This window comes from Ambystoma mexicanum, chromosome 13, assembly GCF_040938575.1.
Source record: "Ambystoma mexicanum isolate Mex_15411 chromosome 13, UKY_AmexF1_1, whole genome shotgun sequence".
In the NCBI taxonomy this organism is placed as follows: domain Eukaryota; kingdom Metazoa; phylum Chordata; class Amphibia; order Caudata; family Ambystomatidae; genus Ambystoma; species Ambystoma mexicanum.
The window spans coordinates 221,397,315-221,422,329 of NC_090938.1; the positions used below are offsets into that span (position 1 = coordinate 221,397,315).

The following is a 25,015-nucleotide window of genomic DNA, read 5'->3' on the forward strand; positions in this document are numbered from 1 at the left end:
TATGTGATGGCAACACCTCCTTTTTCATGGGCCAATCAAAAGAAAGTCAAAATTAACTATAAGAGGAGAATGTGTCCATTAACTGTGCCAAAGAGACAAAATATCTCTTGCACTCTTTGGTAGGAGTCTGGTTATATTTTCAAACTGTATCATTTTCTATTTCCGTTTGTGACATTAAAAAGCATTAATCGCAGTGAATAACCTAAACATAAACTTATTTTATATCATGAATCAAAGTATATAATTTGCAAATGAAACGTACAATGCTTCAAAATGTCAAACTTGCAATTTCACTAATTGGCTATTGAATGATAGGGACCAGGGTGTTTCTCGTTGCTCACCGATGGAAGCTGTCCACCATCTTGAGGTGCACTCGTAGGTCCTTCTTGGTGAGATGGTCCAGCATCCGAGCGTCCACTAAGCACTCCATGAAGTAGCTGCGGTACTGGGGGAGTCCCAGGCTGGGAAGCCACTCGTTCCCGATCCACTCGTGGTTCATATCCCCGTAGGCCAGCGTCTAGGAGGGAAAGAGAGGTTGAGCAGCGGAACAGACCAATGTCGATTGGCTACAATCCAATACGCCATAAAAGAGGACCCCGGCAGACAGAGAGACTTTAAACCAATTGGTTAGAAAAACATGTTGACCTTTGCCTGTTGCTGCGGAAGTAATTCAATGAGTGTAGTGTTAACTTGGAGAGACAGCAAATACTGATAGGTTGATTCAAAGGGGCTGGTGGGGGAATGATAGCATTATGAGAAATGCCCACGTTATAGCTATTGTCTTTATTCTATGTACTCTGATAGTGCCTTTTCAACCTGTGATTGATACTTATTAGGACACTTTCTGTTATTAGTAGTAATAAATGTACTATTAGTTGAGTCCCAGATGCTAGCTCACTATATTGCTACAAGGGCATTACGTATTGGAACAGTTTCATGTTCAAGTTAGTAGCTTACATGCTTTCAATGTATACCAGGGTGCAATCATTCATAGTGTCACTATAATAAACACACCAAATAGGAGAAACTATATCATGGAAAGTCTTAAAACAATATCACAAAAAATCACATTCTTGTCCATCAGCACACAATGTCTTGAAAATGGGCAATACCCCTCAGGGTCCTAATGTGGTTTGCGTTTCATTTAGTTTGTGCTCCCACCCAAATCCAGAAACCCATATCAACCCCATTGTTCTTTCAATTTAAGTCCATATTGTTAACAATAAACCTTTTAAACTAAGTTTTTATTTTTGAATGATTGTGCATTTGTAAGGCACTTATACATCAAGTAAATTGTGTTTCAAAGCGGCCACAGGACATCAGGGAGGGAACATGGGATTGAACTCAAATAAAACAATGACAGATAGAGGGTGACCTACTAGGGCTTGTGAGTATTCAGACTGTGCAAGTGCAGACAGAAGAGAAGGGATGATGGAGTGGGGTGGGGGGCGGTAAGTGCTAGGTGCACCTGGAGGGAAGTGCTAGGTAGTGAGCAGTTTAAATGCCTGGGTGAGTGGTCAGCTCTCAATAAATAATTGCAGGCCTGTGATGGCATAGGCCAGTGGGTGACAACGCAAAGGTTGCGAGTGGGTGGAGGATGGAAGCGATTGGGTGAGGGAGGCCAGGGCCCAAGAGGACACATAAGGGCCCTGGTCACCATTCTCAGCAACTGTGGGTTTTTGGCAGGGGAGGGAGGGAAGGAGGAGTTGAAAAGGAAAGTTTTGAGGAGCCATCGGAATTTGAGGAGATCCGGCTCAAGGCGAAGAGGAAGGGGGAGGCTGTGCCATAGGACGGAGCCTGCTGAGGAAAGAGGTAACAGCTCTCTGTTTAGCGAAGCGCTTGACAAACACACAGTAGTTGCCAGAGGAACGTAAACATCTGGAGGGAGAGTATTTAGTGAGAGCAAGTTTTAGATAGCGTGGTCTGCGCCCCCATAGAGCCTTATGGATGACACAGAAGGATTTGAATTTGATCCTTGCAGCAACCGGGAGCCTGGGGAGAGTTTTTAGGGCTGGAGAGGTGTGGCCCCTGGGTTTGAGGCAAAGGATAAATCTTGCTGCCCTATTCTGGATTAGCTGGAGGGGTCGCAGAGAAGAAGAGGGTAGATTAAGGAAAAGGCTGTTGCAGTTGTCTAGTCTAGAGAGAACCAGATCTCTAGAGACATTGATCTTCTGGGGGAAAGTGAGGAAAGGGAGAATTCCTCTTTTGAGGAGGTAGAGTTGAAAATGGGCCTTCTTGGCAAGGTCCTAAATGCGACGGAGGAAGGAAAGAGAGGAGTCGAAGATGACTCCAAGGTTTCTGACTTCAGATGAAGGAGTGGGGGAGAGCCCACAGAGGATGGCCAGGGTGAGGGGGAAGAAAGAGGGAGCATGAGTCTCAATAGGAAGGATTTCAGTTTTGCTTGAATTGAGGCAGAGATTACTGGAAGAGTGCCAGGACTGGATGGCAAATAGGCAGTCAGGGATGGTGGTAGAAGTAGAGGGTCAGAGGGAAGTTTGAAGAAGAGTTGTGTGTCATCTGTGTAACACTGGAAGTTGGGGAAATAGGTGGAAATGAGGTGTGCCAGTGGAGCAAGATAGGTGTTAAAGTGCCAGGGAGAGGTTGGAGCCCTGGGGGACACCGCAGGTGGAGATCGAGGTTGGGGGGGGGGAGAAAGAGCCCAGAATAACCTTGGACAGACAGTCACTGAGGAAGGAGTTCAGCCAGTCCAGTTCCCGCTCTGAGATACCAGGGTATCACAGAGCCATTTTATGAGGATGGAGTGGTTGACCATGTCAAATGCAGAGGAGAGATCAAGTAGCATGAGAACAGCTGGAGCTTTAGAATCAAGATATGATATGATAGGTTATGTGCTTCCAAGGCGTTCACGTTGCTGCTGAGCTATCCTCCCGAGACGAGATGCAAGCAGTTGCTCACAGGTGTTCAGAAGAGCAGTTTCGGTGCCGCTGGATGCTTAGAATCCAGATTGATGGTCATGGAGGCAACCAACAAGTTCAGTGTGCTGAGTAAGTTGGGAGAAGACCAGCTTCTCCCAGAGTTTCCCAAGGAAGGGTGAGATAGATCTGAGGTGGTAGTTGGATGGATAAGAAATGTCTGCAGAAGGTTTTTTTCAGGAGGAGGAGCACAAGAGAGTGCTGGAGGGAAGGGGGGAATCCAGTAGCTAAAGAGTGTTTGCACGAGTCAGCAAGTGCAGGGGAAGAGGGCAAGAGAGACAATGTTGTCCTTAATGGTTCTAGAGGAGCAGGGGAAACCTGTTTTGAGGAAACCTTCATGGAGTGAACAACTCTGGTGACCTCATCAGGTGTGATAGGGGAGAAGGAGGAGAGAGGGCGGCTGGGAGGCCATAGGAGGCAGGGGGTGGGCAAGGCGATGGCGAGAGGGATGCAATGGTGCTTAATGGTGCTTAAGATGTCCTGAGTTTTTGCAGTGAAGTGTATGGCCAGTGCGTTTCAGAGGGCCTAGGACGTAAGAGGTGAGGAGGAGACTGCAGAATGGTTGGCTAGTTCCCTGCAGATTCGAAAGAGTTTAGTCATGCTGTTGGATGCACCCAAGATGCGCGCCTGGATGAGGGTCCTTTTCATGGCGTGGATGGAGAGTCTGTATTGCCTTAGGAGCAGACGACAGGCCAGTCTATCAGAGGTCTGCGGCTTCCGATCCGCAGCTCTACACTCGCGCTTCAGGGCTATAAGTTCATAATCATACTAGGTGCTTCGCTTAGAGGCAGATTTCAGGCAGATCCGGAAGACTGGAACAAACAAGAGTGTCAGTAATGGCAAGATGGAGGTTGCTGAGAGCAGAGGTAGAGTCTGAGGAAGGGGGGGTGAAGGTGGATGCGAAGGCAGCAGCTGACACTCGTTTCATCGGACGGATGTCTGCAAACGAGTTTGGCAGAGCTGGGGGAAGTGAGGTCAGATGGCCCAGAGGACCCAGGTGAGAGAAGGGGAGAAAGTGGTCAGACCAGGAGAGAGGGGTGAGCAGTGGGGAGGAGAGTGAAAAATCAGTGTGGATAAAGGCATCAAGAGTATGTCCAGCCGAGTGGGTCGGACGTGAAGAGAGAATGGAGAGGGAGAGTGAGGTGCAAAGGTCAAGGAAGAGAGTGGATGCCATGATTGAGAAGTCCATGCGGATGTTGAAATCGCCCATGAGAAGGAGTTTAGAGGTGGTTGTGAGGAGAGAGGAGGATAAATCAACCCATTCAGAGAGGAACATGGTGCTAGAGCGAGTTGACCAGTAGATAGTGGCAAAGGTCAGAGAGCAGACGGGAGGGATGACCAGCTTTTTAACCAGGCTCTCGAAGGAAGAGTAAGGCTGGGTGGGCATGAGGGAGCAAGGGGCCCACTCAGGAAATATCTGAGCAACCCCAAGGCCAGCACGGTGAGAGGAGGGGAGAAAGTGGTCAGACCAGGATAGAGGGGTGAGCAGTGGGGAGGAGAGCAAAAATTCAGTGTGGATAAAGGCATCAAGAGTATGTCCAGCCGAGTGGGCTTAAAGGGAACATCTAGGTATACGTTCCATACTGCTGGGAGTTGTGATTTGGTCTCTAAGATCAGGTCGACATGTAAGCTCACCCCAATTGCAAGTCATCTTCCGTGTCATACTAATACACAACACCCTATTGGTTACACAAACTATAGGGCTCTTTAAAATGTGACCCTCTATAATTGGTTGGCACGCTTGTACTCTTCTAGAATATTCCACTTGCTAGCAGCACGCAAGCTGGTTACCCCAGGTGCTGGGAGGGTTGGCCTGGTCAGGCCTCCCCACTCAATTAGCCCTCATCCATCATCACTCCTGCGGTCTGCTATTCAATTAAGGCTTTGAACTCAGCCTTGTAGCAGCTCACTGTGCCTGAAAATAAAAGGGAGTGTGGCATGGCCTTATCTTCTGGTTTCGTTGTAGCTCGACCCACAGTCTATTTCCATCTGACTATGTTACTGGTGACCATGTTTTTGAGCTCTCTGTTGCATAAAATACTATTAAATGATGAACTCTGTGTTATTTCATTACACTCAACAGGAATTTGTTTCTTTCTCACGTTCATGCAGCTTCTTGACAGATAACCAGGCTCACTGTGGCCCCGACATTTGGTGCTGGGCTAGCCAGCTTTTCTTGGATTCTGCTTTGCCATCAGCTATTTTCAACTGTGCCACACTTCAAGCCCTTTCCATTCACGGGGTCCAATTTTGCTAAAGTGCATTGTGGAACATCCAGATTCTATACATTCCAATGAATATACATTGGTGAATCACCACAATCTATTTACTACGTAGTCAACCTCAGGATTACTTTGTCCACTTATGTTACAGCATCTGTACAATTGTAAAATGACTTTGCATTTTCTTCAGTGTTTCTTCGTACGAGCAATCTTCATCTCGATCCCAAAATGTTGCTTTTCTTCGATGCTTCGTCCTCAGATCCTATAGAATATCTATATTCCTTCTTCATTTGTGTCTTTTCTAGGTGCATCAATTCTGCTTCATATGACGTCACCAGCCTTCTTTCCGATTCATTTTCACACTTCTTCCGGGACTTGTTCCAGAAGAACAATATTTCTTCATGAATGCATTCAGGGTTTTCTCAATAGATACCTTGTCTCAAGGATTCTTTGCGGCATAGACATCTTCGCTGCTACTGCGCATGTCACAATTTCTGGTTCCCAACATATAGGCAACATGGAGGCGGAGTTTATGGTAGGGATATTTGGCTCTTCCTCTACAGCAGAACGAGCATTAAGCATGGCTAGATGCAAGAAGGTCTTCTGCGAAGGGTTACAGGGGTGTGGTACACCAGCCGGAGGGGCAGAGAAACAGTGGAAAGAGGAGTAGCAGGTGAGGGAAGGAAGTCAATGAAGGATGGCAGGTGCCCAGAAGAAGGTTGGGTTGCGGTCCCTGAACCAAGATAGTGCCATGAGTAAGCTGGGGTTAGTGGTCAGGATGTCTTTTTTTAAAGCTTTTTTCTTCCAGACTTCATGAGAGAGGGAGGATAGGTTATAGTGTAGTAGTAAGAGAAGGGAGGGGAGATGGTGAGTGCCATAGGGGCGATGGCGGATAGTTAGGAGAAAGAGGAGAGGCTGCACAGCACGGTCTGAGCACACACTCACCAGGCGGCCTAGTAGCAAAGGCAAACAAGAGGGCAGGTGCACTGGGAATACCTTTAGTACTACAGATGGGTGCAAAGATGTTAAAAACACACACCAGGTTTAGAGTTTCTGAAAAGAGGTACAAAATGTGATGGAAGAGGAACTATACATATACATATGTATACATATACCACAGTACACTATACAATAGAAGTCACAATGTTGCCCTTTGTCTAAAACACAAAAACCTGTGACATATTAATAAGTACTGCAAAATCCATAAAAGCCAAAATACATTTCGTCCTAGAATCAATCATTAATACCATAGCAATACAATTCATCCTATATCACATAAAAGCTATGATATATAATATCAAATACATTTCAGCTATTTTAGAGCGCACGTTTAATCCCAAATTCTTGTTGAGAGGGCGGTCTCGTTTCCACGCTCATTTGGGCTTTCTTCCTTTCTTTTTCTTGGAAGCAGTGTTACCCTTTTTATTTAATTTTGCAGACTAACTCCAGCAACACTGGAATCCTTGCCTTTGCTCCTGGTTGTAAACAACCAAATTATAATTTTTAATGCAAATCGAGTAGGAACATGTCGGCGCACACAAACATTCGTTACAGTATGAGGAATACATAGATCACGTCAGTATGATATTCGTCCGGGGCATATCAGCACATAGGCCTGGGAAAACCAGTTCAGTGAAAACTCAGTGTTTGGGTTGGTGTGGGGTTTCAAAAACTATCAAACGTCTCTGGAAATTCATCCAGAAATGTTTGAGGTAAAGCAATGAGGGTCCAAACAGGAAAGTGATCATAAGCCAGGCTGCTGTCCCTGCTAAGGACCTAGAACATGCTCCCCTGCCCATGTGAGGGCAGTAGGCCCCGCCTCAGCAGGGCAGTCAGCCATGTGTAACTGTTTTCTATTTGCAGCACTCGTATACAAAGATTTAACATGTCGGAAAACACACATTAAAGTTGCTTCAGGGAATTTGATTCAGTGTCAAAGAACGCAGCAGAGAACATATCCTCGGTTTCCGCTCTTAAAATGTACCTTGGAGCACTATTAAAGGAATTAATTTGCAACATATTTGAAATCGATTTGTATTGACCTTTCGAAGAACACACGTATCGGCGATCCCCGAAGTCTGCTACATGCAGAATACACTGTATACGGAAGTATGTCATGGATTTTAATGTAGAATCGACGCGTGTCAGTTACATACTTTCGATTGGCGTAGGAGCCCATTAGTCATTGACGTTACTGCCATCAGGGGTGAGGAGACGGGAAACACTTTGAGGGTGGATAATCAGGCTGCTGTAGGGGTATCATGACCCCCCCCCCCCAACCCATCAATTTCAGCCAAGTCACACATGCCACAACTCAACCTAGTAACCATGGCTGGAAGTTCACCTCCAGTTCAACGCCACAGCTGGGTATGTCTTGCTACTGTGGCTCTGAACTTTAAAAAATTGTATCTATTTCTAACGCGCCAAAGCCCATAGGCATCAGGGCGCGGACTGGTGTTGAACTTCCAGTGATGCTTACTAGGTGGCGCTGTGGCGTGTGTGACTTGACTGAAATGGAGAAAGGTTTTTTCAAGCGAAATTGAGGTGCTCTTAAAGGACCGTGGAGACCTCAGCAAATGCCTGCACGGCTCCCAATGCATTAGTAGTTACCCAGGTGAGGAAAGTTGATAATGGAGAAGTGGCTTCCAGATTCCATATCATTGTGATCGACCCTTATGTAAGCCCCGCAAAGACCTCAAGAGCAAGTGGATGGGGGTGTGGGGGGGTCTCATGTTAGGAAATGTGCAGGAGCAAATGACTATCGCAAAGCACCCTACGAACTCCCTATGGAGCATGGAAGGAGAGGGTAAATTTAACAAGCTACCCGCCGAAATTCAGGGAAAAGCGTCATTAGCACCATTACAGGGGGATTATAAGGATACATCATCCAGGATAAGAGTGAGCTGAGGAGGACACAACCCTGGGCAGATGCTGTATCCCACAAAGATCCTGTATCAGAAGATACTCCCTACAAGACCCTAATGGAGAAGAGACAGCAATGTAGCCTCGGCAGCATGTCCAAGCTGGCACAAGAAAAACATCCCTATCCAAAATAGGTCAACAAAAACTTGGCTGTTGGCATAAGACAATCGAGCAAATGCTAAGAACTATCAAAAAATAGTCCATAGGCGCCCCTCTGCGAGAATGAACACGGTCCATGCTAAGATGTAGACAACACAAAAGGGCTATAAACTTGAGTCGACTAACAACAAATCTGATCCTAGAAAAACTAAAACATATGCTAATTGTATTTGGCTGTGTCTTGGGAAGGTAATGTCAAGTTTCGGGCATGGGTTGATGTGCTTAAGAAGGTGAGTTGAACATGAAAAAAAGCATTGGCAATGCCAATAGTTTGGACTTTTGTGTAGGCATGGGAAAGGCACTTACCAGGCACACTCGCTGTAATAGTATTACCAGGCCATTTACGGTAGCAGCACAAAATGGTGCGAGTACTTGGACCTTGATTAGCAGTGCCTGGCAAATTCCTAATACGTATACCCAAGCTAAAACTGTTAGCTTTGCCAATGCTTGTTTTTAACAGTACTTGACTGAAGGACACACATAATGCTTATAAAATCGAGTGGCTGAAGGCAGACCTGGTTAAGACCTTTTTATTACACTTGTGTTTACAAGTCAAATTGAGTCATTCACTCTCAGAAGTCTGCTTTGAAAAACCAGTGGCAGGTACTTCAAGTGCAAAGTTTGATGGTTAGTCTTGATTTAAGCCAGCTCCAAGAGTTCCCATGAGGAGGTGCTTTTGGACAGGGAGGGATAGGGACTGGGTTGGAATAGCCATAGGGATTGGGATGGCCAATGGAAGTCAATGGACGGGAAAATAACCAAGCACCTACACGCTTTGTGTTCCTCCTCATATGCCATTTCTCCCTCTCTGTACTCTAATGGAATAGTTTTGTCTTATAGGTGGCACTAAAGTGCCACCGACTAGCCCAAACTAAATACCTATCTGACTTATTGGGCTTAACGCCACACTCTGTGCACTCCATAGCAAGATTGATGAAATCAAATTGAACTGGGAACAGAATCCAACCAATCCTATTCTAGAATTCTAGTCCCAGAGCAAAACCTAAAGGACCGAGCTGTGGGAGAGAATCGTGACTCTGATATAAACATATCAACGCCCATTAGTAGCTGCACAATTACAGCCAAGACTGACCAACGTGAGGCTATACCAAGGTGATAGGGACAGGTCTCTAAATCTCCAGCCATAAACCGATAATAGTCAAACACAGAGCCCAACAGAACACAAAAAGCAAATTCGTAACAGAGAAAATTCTTCCAAAAGTACCCATAAAAGGGTGCGTCAGTAATAACGTCTATATGTAGTCAATTCCCAAACTTTCAAAAGATTCTAGAGAAAGAGGCAATTCCCTGGTAAACACATGTTTACAGTGGATTGAGTATACAAGGCTGTTGTTCAATAACCCTTTGCAATATAATCAGTGCAAGCTGGTACTCTGATTGCTCTGATCCTAATGTTGATCACATCAGCTTAACATTATCACATTCAGATCTGATTAATGGCATTTTATCAATCGATCACAGAACCCCAACGCCAAGTGGAGCTAATATAAAACTCAAAGCCAACCCACCTGATTTAGGGAGTAGGGCTGAGGTAATTAGAACTAAGGAGACTGATCCACAGCATCGTGCACTATGTATTTCGCCAAACTGCAGCCAGACTATAAATAAGAATGCAGCTGTGAACCAAATGGAGAAACCTCCGGACTTAAGGATGCCAAAGCATTCTTCTGCTGATGACTCTCTGTGGGATATCTTGATTGTCTGTTTTACCTCCCCCACTCGACCACCTGTTGATCCTAGACTTGGAACAGATAATAAGAGCAAGGAAATACTCATGTGTCACCTCGTGCAACATTTGAGATATTAGATCTATATTGGGTGATAAGGGCTTGGTAGATTTTATCAAAATATCAATCTTGCAGGAAAAATAGTCTCTCGACCAAGATACCACGGAATGTTGTACATGCTTCTGTTCAAATGCGCAAAACGACACACAAGATTTCCCTAGTTAAGGCTTGGCAATCTGGATTAAAACATGCTGTGTAATAGATGTAACAGACTTGCCTCAAGCTGTACTGACATTCAGGTAGTTATTCTAGATTATCCGCCAGATCTAGCAAAGCTGGTGGTTAATCGCCCAGTATTCCTCAGCCCCGGGAGGGACCACTCTGACACCATGGCTCTCCACACAGTTATTCAGCCATTCAACGTAGCCGAGAATTTCGATGAACACACAGTACTTTCGGCCAAGTCTGGGACCACTCTGATACTTAGGCCTCTCTTTCAGTTTTCTCTTCTCACTGTGCCCCCGGCACCTTTTTAAAGTTCAACTTTAGCTTTTCTCAATTTGTGCCCCCGGCACCTTTTACAATTCATCACCAAATTTTCATGGAGTCTCAGCGTGCCTTTTCCATCAAGCATAGCCCCCCCTTCACTTTCTTGCACATTCGCTCTCTCAGTGAACTTCACTCCTGTACACAATATCTCTGTTCACTAGAGCTCCTTTCACCACATGTTAACGTACACGTGAACGTTCGTTACTTTGCTTCTCTCATCTTTCAACTTTCACAACAGACAATTGAAGCTTTCTTCTTCCTTTTCTTTATCCTACACTTGTCCTTGCAATTATTTTACGGCTTGCAACATTTTATCCCTCACACTTTACCGCGATCATCAACCGGGTTCCCCTCTGGCTTTGAACTCACTGATTGTGATTTCTTTAACATCACCATTGCAGTCTTATCGACTGAAGACCAAGGGCTCCTCGACATCCCCTCCAAATCTCCTTGGCGACTTCTCTGTCTCAGGATAACAAACACCCTTCCACAGACTTCACTCTGGAGAGCAGCTTTGCACTTAACTCCCTTCTGGCTCCCTACCATGCTTCTGTTAGCCCTTTCACCAATAGGCTCCCAGTGTCTGGGCCCTCCATTCTCCCCCAGCAGGTCTCGGGTTCTCTGGGCATCACAGTAAGCCTGTGCTCTCGTACTACGACTCATGGATCTCCCCAGGCTCCAGTTCAATTATTCTTTTTCTCTGGCTCACACCTTTTATACACCGGTGGTGTGCTAAGACTCCCCAGGTGCGTTTGTTCTGTATTCTGTGCCTGACTTTGCCTGTCCTTGTTAATGGGACATTGATAGAAAAAAAACGTGCCTCTGTTGGATTTCACCATGTTTTAGCAGAGCAGGGAGGTTTTGTCAAAAGGAAAAGGGGACAGTCTGCAGTCATGCAGTAGAAGGAAATGTCGGATAGGGGGTCATTGGAAAAAGGGGTGTAGCATGGCTCGCCTTTGGGCAATCCCTCCCCAATCCCAAAGAACCCTCCACCCAAGTGATCCTCCCTTGCTCGTCCACGCCCAGGGTCGGGATCCGACAGTGACGACCCTCACCTGGCCACCTGTGCAGAAGATCCCCCAGGAGTACGGAGGGAAAAATCCTCAGGTTTTCCACAGTACCTTGAGTCTAAGATTGGAACTTTGCCTTTGATGTAGCTGCGTGACCAGATGGTTCTGTCTGCTTTGAAGTTGTACTTTACCTCGCTTTGTACTGTATACTGACTGGGGAGGAACGGATTGTCCAGGCCTAGGTATAATGTACATGGAACAGAACCTATTTCTTTATTTAAAAAAAAAAAAAGCAGAGTGTATGTTTTATTGTCAAGGCAATAAATCAGGACAGTTATTTGCTTCATTAACTAAACAAATGCAACTGTCCGCTCATATTCTAGCAATTAAGCTGGCAGACAGGAAATCAGAATTTGATAAATGAGAAGTTCTGTGTAGTAAATAGCTATACACAAATATACTTAAAGTGTAAGCTTTATTCAAAGTTCCCGAAGCGCAACCGCACCGGGCAGATCTTGCTACAACATTCCGTTTTCTCACATTCCGAATTCCCCTACCCATGAGTGTTCTATATACATGCATGCATTCCACTGACCTATTTGTCAGTAACTACATAACATCTCCTTTCTTTACATAAAACAAACAATAGGAAGATGGGAGAGGGAGAGGGTGGGAGGGAGGGAGAGGATGGGAGGGAGAGAGAGGATGGGAGGGAGGGAGGGAGAAAATGGAAAGAAAGTGAAAGTGGATAAACACATCTCCTCAAACTTTGCATTTATAGATAAAACAAACATTTCTATTGAACTCTATATATTGGAAAAGGATACATGTGGCGGTGTATAACTGCTAGTAAAAATGTTTTTTTTTTACTATTATTGAAGTTCCGAATAATTCTCCGGTTTCTCTTAGATAGTCCCACATTTAGAGTTTCTCTTCCCGCATGACAGGGACTATTTTTAAACTCTTTGTTCGCATGGTCAGGTACTCCTGGATCATTGTCTATTCTGGTATTAGATTTCTTGGAAATGTCTTTGTACACTTGACCAGATGTTCCTGGATTAATGTCGTCCTTACTCGTGCTCGGTCTATTGGTATCTTTCTCTATCCTCACAAGATCATCACAAGACCATCTTCTCCCATCCTCCAACACAACCGATTTGCCATGACTGCTCTTTACTCTCTGTAGTGATCTAAACCTGGATTCACCTTTCAGTGTTTTCTTGGGTTCTCTAATGCAAACCCACTCTCCTTCTTTAATTACCATATCTTTTACCCCATTCCTGTGGTCATAATAGTTCTTGTATTTCTTTTGTTTCTCCTTTAAACTTCTCAATATCTGATCCATATCCAATGTTGCCTCTCCTGAGTCCATGACAATCCAGGCAGGTCTCAGTCGATTGGATACAACTCTTCCCCACATCATGGTGAAGGGTTCAACATTAGTGGTGGAGTGCAGAGTTAACCTATATGCACAAAGGACTTCTTTGAGTGTCTCTCTCCATGGTAGAGCATTGGCCATGGCTAATTGAATCACACTCTTTGCAAATGTGTTCATTCTCTCTACAAGCCCGTTTGCAATACGATGGTACAGCGAGGTTGTTATATGTGCAATTGCTCTGTCTCTGAGAAATCCTTGGAACTCTGAACAATGTGAATTGAGACCCATTGTCAGACACCAACTCCTTGGGGTCCCCTTCTCTGTTGAAAATTTCTGTTAAGAACTTTGTAATTTTCTCAGTGGTGACGCTTTCCACCGAAACTCCCCAATCTACCCATTTAGAGGTGTAGTCTACAAGCGCGATAATATATATCTTAACTGTTTCAAGATTCTCAAATGGTCCCATGACATCTATTGCCAACTTGGACCACACATTTTTTGGAGGCTCTACCGGTTGCAGCGGCGTTTTCCTCAATACTTTAGATTTGTCACTTGCGGCACAAGCGGTGCAATTCTTGACGATTTCCTCCGCCTCTTTCCACATGTTTGGCACCAATAGTTATTCCTTATTCTATTTTTTGTTGAACTTCTTCCTAGGTGTCCCTCATGTGCCAGGTCGAGTAGTCTCCTTCTAACTTGCACAGGTGGAATTGTGCGATCACCTCTATAAATATGTTCTAGATCCATAGATGATAATTCTTTGATTTGCACAAAATCTGCAAGGTCATGTCCACATTCCTTCCAATCGTTTGCTATGGCTTTCCTAATTTCCAGTTGTTCCGGATCAGTATTAATCATATTCTTCCATTCGTCTTTAGCAATGGTCAGATTTATGGTGGCAATGATATCTCCTTCTATGGATTCTATCTTAGTATCATGACTGGTAGATAACCTGGAGAAACAATCAGCTACTTGATTTTGCGTACCTGGAGTATAGCACACATGGAGATTATATTGCATAATGTCTAGTATCCACCATCTAATTCTCTGCGATATCAGATGGGGATTTTTAGATTGGAGAACATGCACCAGTGGTTTGTGGTCTGTTTTAAGCAAAACAGGTAAACCCCAAATCAGGTTTCTAAAATGTTCTAGAATCCACTTCACTCCTAGGGCTTCTCTTTCTATGGTGGAGTAATTTAATTCTGCTCCTCTCAACATTCTTGATGCGAAAGCAATTGTTACAAAATTTCTATTCTGTAGCTGTCATAGCACCCCTCCCAAACCGACTTTACTGGCATCCACTGAAATGATTGTTTTAGCTTTGCAGTCAAACATTCCCAATGCTGGTGCTTGATTGATGGCAGATTTTATTCTTTCAAATTCATCTCTACATTCATCTGATAATACATATTTAACCGCCTTTTTCATGAGACCTCTCATATTTTTGGTTCTGTTGGCATAGTCGTCCACAAACTTGGAATAGTAGTCCGTCATACCTAAGAAACTCCTTAGTTGATCCTTATTCTCCGGTTCAGCAATACCCAAAATGGTGTTCATTAACTCCTCCTTAGGACTAATGCCCTTAGCGTCTATTGAGTGACCAGATATGACACTTTGTCACATTTGATTTAGCATTTTTCCAATTTCAATGTCAGGCCAATCTTTTGGACCACTTGCAAAACTCCCATCAGTTTTGCATCATGTTCTTCTTCAGTGAAGGCAGATATCAGAATGTCGTCTTGGAAGCATTGTACACCATCAAGACCCCCAAATAGATGTGACATTAACCTTTGAAACACCGCAGCAGCTGAAGCAAGACCAAACAGCATTCTTTTGAAAATAAATGCACCCAAAGGAGTGACAAATGATGTAAGACATCTAAAACTTTCTTCCAAGGCAATTAGATGGTAGGCCTGTCAATCTGGAAAAATGAATACCCTTCATTTGAATGATAGACGTAACTTGATGGCCGTGGGCCAACCGTTTTATGCACCAAATTATAGAAATATAAACTGCTATGCTTGACCGACGAGCGGCCATTTTAAATGTAGCAAGAATCGCCATTTTGCTTGTTAACCATTGCTCATTACTGCTTGCAATTCTTGCGAATTCTGCTTACTCTGCTCAACTGTTAACATTGTTGTCTGAATATGAAAGGACAAGGTCGCGGGACTGAAGAGTTTGCTGAAACTCCTCATGAGTAGCCCAGAGAGGAATGCCCACGCTCCCTCTCTGTAGCCTTGGGAGGAAGCTGCAGGGCATTTAATCACTTCACAGCTGCCAGACAGTCTCGTACGATGGTAGAATATGTTAGAATAATACAGTTAAAGGCTTGAATTATGCTTCTCTTACGGCCCCCCTTCGCAAAACCCTTTAGAACGTGTCGGCTCCCAGGACACGAATAGTACCTCATAGATAGCAAAGCTTGGAATGTGGCTCTTCCCCCGTGTACAGATTGCTTCCAAGAACAGAACCACCGTGTTCGAAAAGATGCCTCCGCACTTTCTAAATTGCACATTGTTACTAGAATAGACATCGAAAGCATTATAATCGTCATACTCGTCGGATATGTCCATCGTCATCCCGAGTTCAAAGGAACTTAATACAGAGGGGTGTTGAACATGACTTTGCTGATTGTATGATATGCAATTTGTATATATGTAACTGATGTACGTAATTCGCTCTCTTGCGTCCCTCGAGGTCTAGGAAACTCACGTCGCAGGGCGTGAGATCAGAATTGGCCAATTGATACTATCTTTTGCTTGCAATAAACCCTAGCATTGGGAATTTGAAACCTTGTGTCTGGCGCATCTTTTCGTGTATGGTCATTGCCTTGTTTCCATAGCACGAGGGACCCCTAGGGGCCCCTTTCAAGATGGCGCCCGAATAGGGACCCTCCCCCACTTGCCCCATCGTATACGTTGTAACGGAGTAAAGGCAGAAGAACGGAGAGGACGGGACGGTCGAGCCGGGATCAAGAAGTGTACAGGGCGCCCTGTAGAAGAGAGGAGAGATTCCTTCCGCAGATCTGCACACATCGGATCCCTGATCGACGTACCTGGCCAGAGGGCAAAGGAGGCGAGGGTCCCGAGACTAGGCAGAAGCCAGAGAAGGGCAGAAACAACGTGGGGAGAGGTTGCGTTAGAACAGGCGACTTGTTTTATCAGGTGAGTCATTCCCCGATTCAAAGAGAAACCTGATTTTTGGTAGAGTGTTGATTTTGCAAACTCAAACGTCCAGGTAAAAGTGGCTAACCAAAGGGGAAGGTTAAAGAAACATGACTGGAGTACTGTCCACTTTAGCAGGGCTTTTCAGCTGCGGTAGACAGTCCTTGGAATATGACCAAAGTGCACCGCCTGGGGGAACGCCGGCTTATGATATGTATGCGAAATATGGTGTGGGTGCGATAATATTTTGTGAAATTTGGCATAGGCAAACTAGGAAGCAACCCGACCATCAGTGGCCGATTAATGGTAGTTTTGAGATGGGGAGGATAGATAACCTAGAGAGAGTGCTGATTAGAAAGAAAGTGCGACCTGCAGCTTTTGAGACCGTCAAAGATTGGAGGAGGGAAGCGATGCTCTGACTAAGAAGTAGAGAGAAGCATGCGCGTAGGCATAAAAAGAAGCTTGAGGTAGCAGAAGTGAAGGAAGAGGAGGAGTGGACTGAGAGTCTAAGACGGGAAGGGAGACGGGACCAGATGAACATAGACAGAATATACCCGCAGCAAGAACTACAATAGCAGATTAATTAATGGAACATTTGTTAACTAACACGGGTCGAGGCCCAAAACCAGAATCGAAACCAAACACGCCAGCAGTGACTGCGCGGGCCCAACCAATAGCTCTCATACCCCCTCCCGCAGCCCGAGCACTTCCCCTCACGCAAGCGTTAACCGAAGCCCCGCCCACAGCACGAGCACTCCCACAAGCGCAGACCACGGACACACAATTTCCCAGCACCCAGCAAGGCCCTTCACAGATGCCACATGTGTCACTTGTCCCATCCGCACCTCCCGCTCTAGAGACAGATTCAGCACCATCCGCCCCTCCCGAAGTCGCGATTGAGACTGGGGAGGCGAGAGGGGGGGCTGAAGGAACAGGATTTGGACAGGTAACTCGAAGCGCGATCAGCAAAGAGAGAAAGATTGAATTACGGCAAGAGGCAGAAATGTACATAGAAGGAAATGGTGAGACGGCAGCATTGGCCTCATTGAATGGGTACTGAAAAAGCAACGAGAGACAGGTAGTGTTGGAATGCATGGGGACATTTTTGGTGGGAGAATGGAAAAAGTTGCTTGACAAATTACCACCACAACGATTGTTAGATTTGAACCAACTAGCATGTTGTAGAATAACAGATGAAGAAGTGAAGGAACATGTGGATAGACTTTTTGATCTTAAAAATGAGTTGGATAATGAGTATGCCGAAATGTTTGCTGTGCCTGGGTATAGGGGTTGGGATATTAGAAGAGAGGGAGAGGGACGGTAGAATCATACATAGAGCGGAGACATTCAACGTCATCTGTACAGAAGGGAGAGAAATTGAAAGTATGTATACGAGAAGCGGTAAAATGGGTATCAAATCCTAGTATTCCAACAATGGTTATACATGATATATTTGATGAATATTCCATACCAATGAAAAGAAAGGCACTGCAATCGATGGCTGAACATTTGATGGAGAAGGATATAAAAAATAATAAGGCCAGCACAATTGAGATACTAGCAGTATACAGGAGAGCTTTCGAGCGAAGTACAGGAGAAACGGGCCTATCACTGGACTTAGGAATATTATTGAACCTAAGAGAAGGGGGAGGGATCGTGAGTGGGGCATTTCCAATGAGAGAGGTCCCGCCCACGTTTGTACCAAAAGTAGAGATCCCTGCGACGGAAACAGTAGGAGCGCAGGTAACACCAGCCCATTTCACCGCCCAGTATGTGCATGTCCCCTTTTCCAGGCAAGAGGTGAATACTATAAAACAGACGATTCCCGATATAAGAAAGAATCCAGCAGGGTTCTACAAGGAAGTGGAGTCAACCCTGAGATCAGCAGCGCTTAGTATGAGCGATATAGATTTGATTTTCCCAGCCGTTTTGCCAGCAGATATATGGAAACAGATGAGGACGGTAGATGACGCGGGGGTTTTTGGCGCCACATGGGCGGAGTTACTACTGAAGGATAAAAATAGAAAAGTAGGGGAAAATCCAGGAACCCGCATGGCAGATCTGCCAGAACGGATAATGCAGAGATTGAGGGAAATAATTCCAGAAAAAAGGATTCAGTGGGACAAATTAACTACATGTGTACAGGGCAAGGATGAGCCAGTAACGGATTATTTCAATAGATTTGAAGGAGTATTCACAGACTTCAGTGGGCAGGATGTGAGCAGAGTCGGGGAAAAGGCTATTTGTTGATAAATATGTGAGGGGACTAATATTACCAATTCAAGATATGTTAATGACGTCGGAAAGTTCCTGGGCAGCAAAACAGGTGAGTGAGGTATTACATATAGCCCAATATTACGAGAACAGGGTAAATGTGGCGAAAGAAAGAGAGTTGAGGGATAGAGTAAATTTAAAAACAAGGGTGTTACTGCAGCAGGTCATTGGATACAATAGAGGTAGAGGTAATGCACAAGGCCGAGGAAATTTGAATGACATGCATGGGGTATCATTGGGATTAAATCAATGTGCGTACAGTAAGGAGGAAGGACACTGGCGAGCGCAATGCCCACACCTACAGAATAGAGGTGGGTTTGGTCAGAGAAGGCCTCATGGAGGACATCAGGGGTCGAACGGCCCAAGCAGAAGTAACATGCAGCAGCAGGGTTATGTAGCAATGGAGGTACTCAAAACCAATCATATGGCCAAAACCAAGCACAACAGAACCAGACATTGAACCAAAGTGTTTCGAACCAAAATCAGGGCAGAGTGGAGGACATCGAGGGGGAAATGGGAATATTTTTGATACACAACCAAACAAGTATTATAGCAGTAGCAGTGACTACACATCGGACAATGTGTTATTTTCGCGATGGGACAGCCCACGACAGGGGTCGGAACCAGTGTCTATTCCCGTGAATCAGAGAGGACCCTATGTAGAAATGAGAGTTGGGAATAAGGAGCACCGTTTCCTTGTAGATACAGGGGCACATAAGTGTTCGATAGACCACCACTTGGTTCCGGAGATACCACTGTTGGGGCAGAAGAATGTTTCTGTAGGGTTTGCAGGTACATCAGTAATTAACCCCATGCCCGAAGCTGTCCCAATTACAATAGGACCATTTACGGAACAGTGTCCATTTCTTTTGACAGAGAATTGTGGAGAGAACTTGCTAGGATTAAATTTGTTGAGAATATTGGGGGCAGTCGTACATTGTACGGCAGACGGGGTGTTCCTCACGATGTGGCCTCACGATGCACCAGTGACGGAATTCATGTCAAAAGAGTTGCCAGAAGAGTTAAGTGGAGTACCAACCTGTCTGTGGGCAATGCATGATAATGATGTAGGATGCTTGAAAATAGAGCCAGCAAAAATAACTCTGAAAGAAGGTGTAACACTACCACGAATTCCCCAGTATAAAATTTCTGTTGAAGGTGAGAAGGGATTGAAAAGCATTGTTACTGACCTGGTGAGATTGAGGGTGGTTGAGGAAATTGCAGGGAGCATGTGCAACAGCCCGATTCTTGCAGTTTACAAGAAAGGAGGCAATGAAGTACCCTATCGTTTCATAATTGATCTGTGCGCATTAAACAAAGTGGTAGCCCCACAATTCCCTTTGTTCCAGATGTCACAACAATACTGACAATGATACCGGCCACTGCAGAATACTTTAGTGTAGTTGATTTGAAGAACGCATTCTTTAGCATCCCAGTGGATAAAAGCAGTAGATATCTGTTCGCGTTCACTCTAGGAGGTCGATCATTCACATTCACACGCATTCCACAAGGATATACAGAAAGCCCGAGCATTTACAGCAGAGCGCTAAAAGAGCAGCTAGACATGCTAGAACTACCCGAAGGTTGCTTACTCTTGCAGTACATAGATGACTTGTTATTAGCTTCTGACACGAAAGAGATCTGCGAAGAAAGTACTGTATTACTCTTGACACATTTAGCGACCCATGGTCATAAGGCAAGTTTGAAGAAATTCCAGTATAATCAAAAGGAGGTGTCTTATTTGGGATACCTACTTTCGAAAGAAGGGAGAAGATTAACACCAGAACGCATAGAAAGTATTTCTAGTATGCCTATTCCAAAAACTCAAAAAGGAGTGAGAGCTGTAATAGGCATGGCCTCTTATTGTCGGCAGTGGATCAGTAATTTTGCGTTGATTGTGAAGCCGATGATAAAGTTAACTAAAAAGGATGCAGAGATGCCTTTATAGTGGGATGAGGAATGTCAGAAAGCGTTTGAGCAATTGAAAGTTGCATTGTGTGCTGCGCCAGTTTTAGGCACTCCCAACTATAAAAAGATCTTCAGACTATTTGTAAGTGAGAGTGAAGGATGTGCATTGGCGGTTTTGACACAGGAACAAGGTGGAAGAAATAGGCCGTGCGGCTATTTTTCTTGCGCGTTGGACCCTGTAGCGCGCGCACTACCACGATGTTTGCGATCCGTCGCAGCGGCTGCTGCATCAGTGAAAGAAACGGAAGGAATGGTATTGGGGCACACTTTAATTCTGATGGTGCCACATGCTATAGACGTTCTATTAAATAGGACGCAGACGCAACACCTCACCTCAGCTAGACTGATAAGATATGAGCTCATCTTGTTTGCACCCCACATCCAAATTATGAGGTGTAGCGCATTGAATCCTGCAGAATTAATGCCACTGCCCATAGCAGAAATTGGTGACAACGAATCACCACCCCATGATTGTTTAATGATCACTGAAGAAGAAACAAATGGAAGGATTGATTTGAGCGATATCCCACAAAAAGAGCCAGATGGGGAGTTATTTTGCGATGGCTCTTGTTTTAAATTACCTGATGGCACATCAACGGCCGCATATGCAATTACTACCCTAAAGAGAGTTGTAGAGAGCAGAAGGATCCCCTACAATTTGGCACAAGCCGCAGAAATAATAGCACCGACCCGAGCCTGTGAACTCTCTGAGAATCTGAACGTAAATATTTATACTGACAGCCAGTACGCCTTTGGCGTGGTTCACAATTTTGGCCGACTTTGGGCTGAGAGGGGTTTCTTGACATCACATGGAGCCAGGATTCAGCATGGCCCTTTGATTGTGCGATTGTTGTCTGCGCCTAAAACGCCTAGCTATAGTAAAGTGCGAGGCGCATAAGAAAGTAACATGCAGACTGGGAGAGGGTAACGCGTTTGCAGACAGGATTGCGAAGCAAACAGCCACAGATTTGGGGAGTAAAATGATGACAGTACAGACTGAGGAAGTATCTTGTATGATAGAGAATGGAGTTGCCACAGTCAAAGAAATGCAGGCTGAGGCCACGACCGAAGAGATTCAGGAGTGGGCTAAGGGCTCTGCTGAGTTAGATTTGGAAGGATGTTGGGTGGACAAGGAAACAAAGAACTGGATGTTGCCAAATTGTTACGTAACTGGAATGGTTATAATGGCGCATAGCCCTACCCACATTTGCACAAAGAAAATGGTACAGCATTTATCCACAGTATGGAAGAATGAGCACATAAAAAAAGAATGCAGAAAGGCTAGTGCAGAATTGTATCACGTGCCTGCAACACAATGTAGGAAAGGGAACCGTGACTCCAGCAGGTAGTTTCGGCCCACCCTCTATTCCGTTTGAGGTGGTCCATTTTGATTTCATAGAAATGGAAAGGTGCCAGAACTACAAGTACGTGTTAGTGGTAATCTGTGCATTCAGCAAGTGGGTGGAGGCATATCCTTTAAAAGACTTTACTGCCATGTCCACAGCAAAAGTAATGCTGAAGGAGTATTTCTCGCGGTTTGGGTTGCCTCGTGTCCTGTGTTCAGACAACGGCCCCCACTTTGTGGGCGCAGTAGTGCTACAGATATGTGCAGGTCTGCAAATAGAGAAGCGATTCCACAGTTCTAGGCATCCCAGTTCTGCCGGGCTTGTGGAGGGACACAACGGAATCCTGAAGTCAAAGATAGCGAAAATTTGCGCTGGGAGCAAGTTGAGTTGGGTGGATGCATTACCCCTAGCGCTGTTGTGTATGCGCACGTCTGTGCAGGCTAAGACTGGGCTCTCCCCTTATGAGATTATAATGGGGAGACCAGCAAATGTATGGTGCGCACCGCAGCCCAGAAAATTATGTGAGGTCGAGCATCCTATGTTAAGCACTTACTGTGGACTTTTAATACAAAAGTTGCGTTTGATTCATCAGCAGGTGCAGGAGGCGTTGCCGATGCGATATACAGGACCGGGGCACTCACTGGAGCCTGGGAGCTGGGTGCTAATCAAAAACTTTGAACGGAAGACAGCATTAGCACCCAGGTGGCGCGGCCCCTATCAAGTACTTTTGGCAACACAGACGGCCATCCGAGTGGACGGACGCAAGGCATGGATCCATGTTACCCATGCCAAAAGGTTCCCAGCGTCACTGAAAACTTTGCCTGATCCAGACGACGAGAAAAAGACAACGGTCTCGGAAACGAAAGACACTGTTGCCAGTCCAGGGCCACAGCATCAGCCTGAGCGAGAAGTGAAAGTTGAAACAAAGCGCAAACGAGAAGTGAAACTCGAAACAGAGCCTGAGGAGGCTGCCAGTAAGGGAGAAGGGCAAAAAGTGCCCCAACGTTGCTCAGCGGAAACAACATCACTGCCGAACGACACAAACCCTGCATTGCAAACACGAGTAGAAACAACATGTGCACTCGTTTGGCGCCCACCAGTTCTCGCGAATGCATCAAAGCCAGAGAAAGAAACTACATCATTGCCACGACGCCCATCGCTGCCCATCATTGTGCCACAGGCTGACACTGAGCCTGATTCTGGAAATGCAAGGGCACTATTCACGGATCATACAATAGCAGGAGTGAATCGATATAATCTGCGGCCTCGACAGGCAACGTGATTCACAGATCTTTGGTGCTTTCCTTTTTGGCCTTTGGTTCTACTCAAGGACAGAGTAGGAACCAGGGGCGTAGAGGAGGGAAGTGTGAGAATTGTGCAAGTCGGACAATTCAAAACTCACGGCTCCTCGGTGCGCTTATAAAGTACATGTGTCAGAAGCCAGAGCAGGACTAGCTGGACGCACATAAGTACTAAGGCTGATAGAGTACATGTGTCCTAAGCCAGAGTGGGACAAGCTGGATGCACATGGTACTCTATCAATAAAGAACTGTTCAGAAATCGTTTGAGCAGTGGGAGAAAGAACAACTAATCTTGCTCGGGAGTGGATAAATGATCGAGGCTGTGAAAAACCTGGCAGAACTGAACTGTGACATTTTTCGTTGAACTTTTCTGGCATCAAGAACAAGAGACATTCACGACGAACTTCGCCAGCAAGAAGAAGGATGATGAAGAACAAGTCAAGACCGGTTTCAGCCTCCTCCTGCACCCCTGCTAAAAAAATAATAGATTTAGAGACTGTAAATTTAGGGAAAAAGCATGGTAAAAGAATAAGGTACTTATTTGGACATTGGTCCTATGTTTCTTAAGTATGATAGTACCAACAATAACAGCTATTACACTTTGGTTCCTGGAGTACGTACACCCATTAGAAACACTTTTGCCAAAAACAGCTACTGAAAGCCCGGTTCATGTAATCACTGGTACTTTGCCCCCAATGGAAGAAATACGAGAAGGTTACGGCAACAATACATTGTTGCTCATCATGAACATGACCCATGCGGTGTTAAAGAAAAAAGATTGCTGGGTTTGCGCCCACTTACCACAGCACGGTGGGAAAGGGATAGGCTGGTATGCACAACAATTGCCATTGATTTATTCCTGTGAAGTAACGTTAAGCGCAATGTTCTTTGGGAAATGGAACAAGAGTAATACGGGTCAGCTAGATGAGACCTATATGAATGAATTTGAGGAAGTAATCATGAGACCTGTGGGTTGTTCCACATTCCAAACAGATTGCGTGTTTGCACTAGAACCCATGAGAAAGAATACACGAAAAATAACAAGACTAGATACATTACATAGGCAGAATAGACCAACCCCGCCAGCAGAAAGAACATCAGTAATGACATTTCGGATGAGGGCTGTATGGAACAAAGATGCTGTGCCCCCTGCCTATGCAGTGGATCACAGCCCCAAAACTGCTCCCCTATGTCTACAGAAAAAGGGTTCCTATAAAGTAGGAACGTTTAGCAACTGCCTGAACACAGTGGTTTTAAAACATGAAATAGAACCCGTGTACGTGGGAGACCCTGTTTATTTTATATGTAGAGAAAAAGCATATCCATGGTTACCTAGGAACTGGGGAGGTACATGCTACCTAGGTCTATTGTTTCCAGGAGTGTTCCTCTTGGAGACAGCAGAAGTAGCCAGACGAACAAAAGGTAGAACTCGAAGGAGTGGTGAGGATGGAATGTTAGCAATGGATATAGCCAAATCATTTATACCGTTCTTGTCCCAAATAGAAAATTCTTACAATATAAGAAAACTGTCTGGAATATTACAAAAAACAATAGATTCCACAACGGATATTTTATTGAATATGACGTTAGAAGAAAAAGGAATAAGACTGATGGTACTTCAAAACAGGATGGCTCTCGATATATTAGTTGATCGTGGGGGAGTTTGTAAGCTTGTAAAAACTGCATGCTGTGTGTACATAGATGACTACTCCCCTATGATATTTAAAGCGATCAGGAAACTACATGTCATAAGCTCCACACTCTCTCTGAAGCAGGGGGTTGGGGGATAGAATCCTGGTTATGGGGATTATTGCGGTCTTGGGGATGAAAGTTAATTTCGATACTAATGATGGTACTCGGGATATTCATAACATGGTGCTGTTGCATACAATGCTTACCAATAATATGCACAGAGATAACTGATGGATGTACTAAGGGATGTATGCACATGGTGTTGAGAGGAAAACAAACGCATGGCCGGAATAACAGAGACACTGAGGAAACAAAAATAGTAAAACAATTCATGGCGATAGAC

General features: G+C 45.0%; 1 protein-coding gene across 3 annotated transcripts in view; it reads right to left on the reverse strand.

The window, feature by feature from the left end:
- PPFIA4 (PTPRF interacting protein alpha 4) overlaps window positions 1-25,015 on the reverse strand; it is a 3,167,227-nt gene that overhangs the window by 824,488 nt on the left and 2,317,724 nt on the right. For all 3 annotated transcript variants that reach the window (XM_069633679.1, XM_069633678.1, XM_069633680.1), the window contains one exon: window positions 342-517. In XM_069633679.1, coding sequence (XP_069489780.1) covers window positions 342-517 — 176 coding nt within the window. The remainder of the gene's footprint in view (window positions 1-341; window positions 518-25,015) is intronic.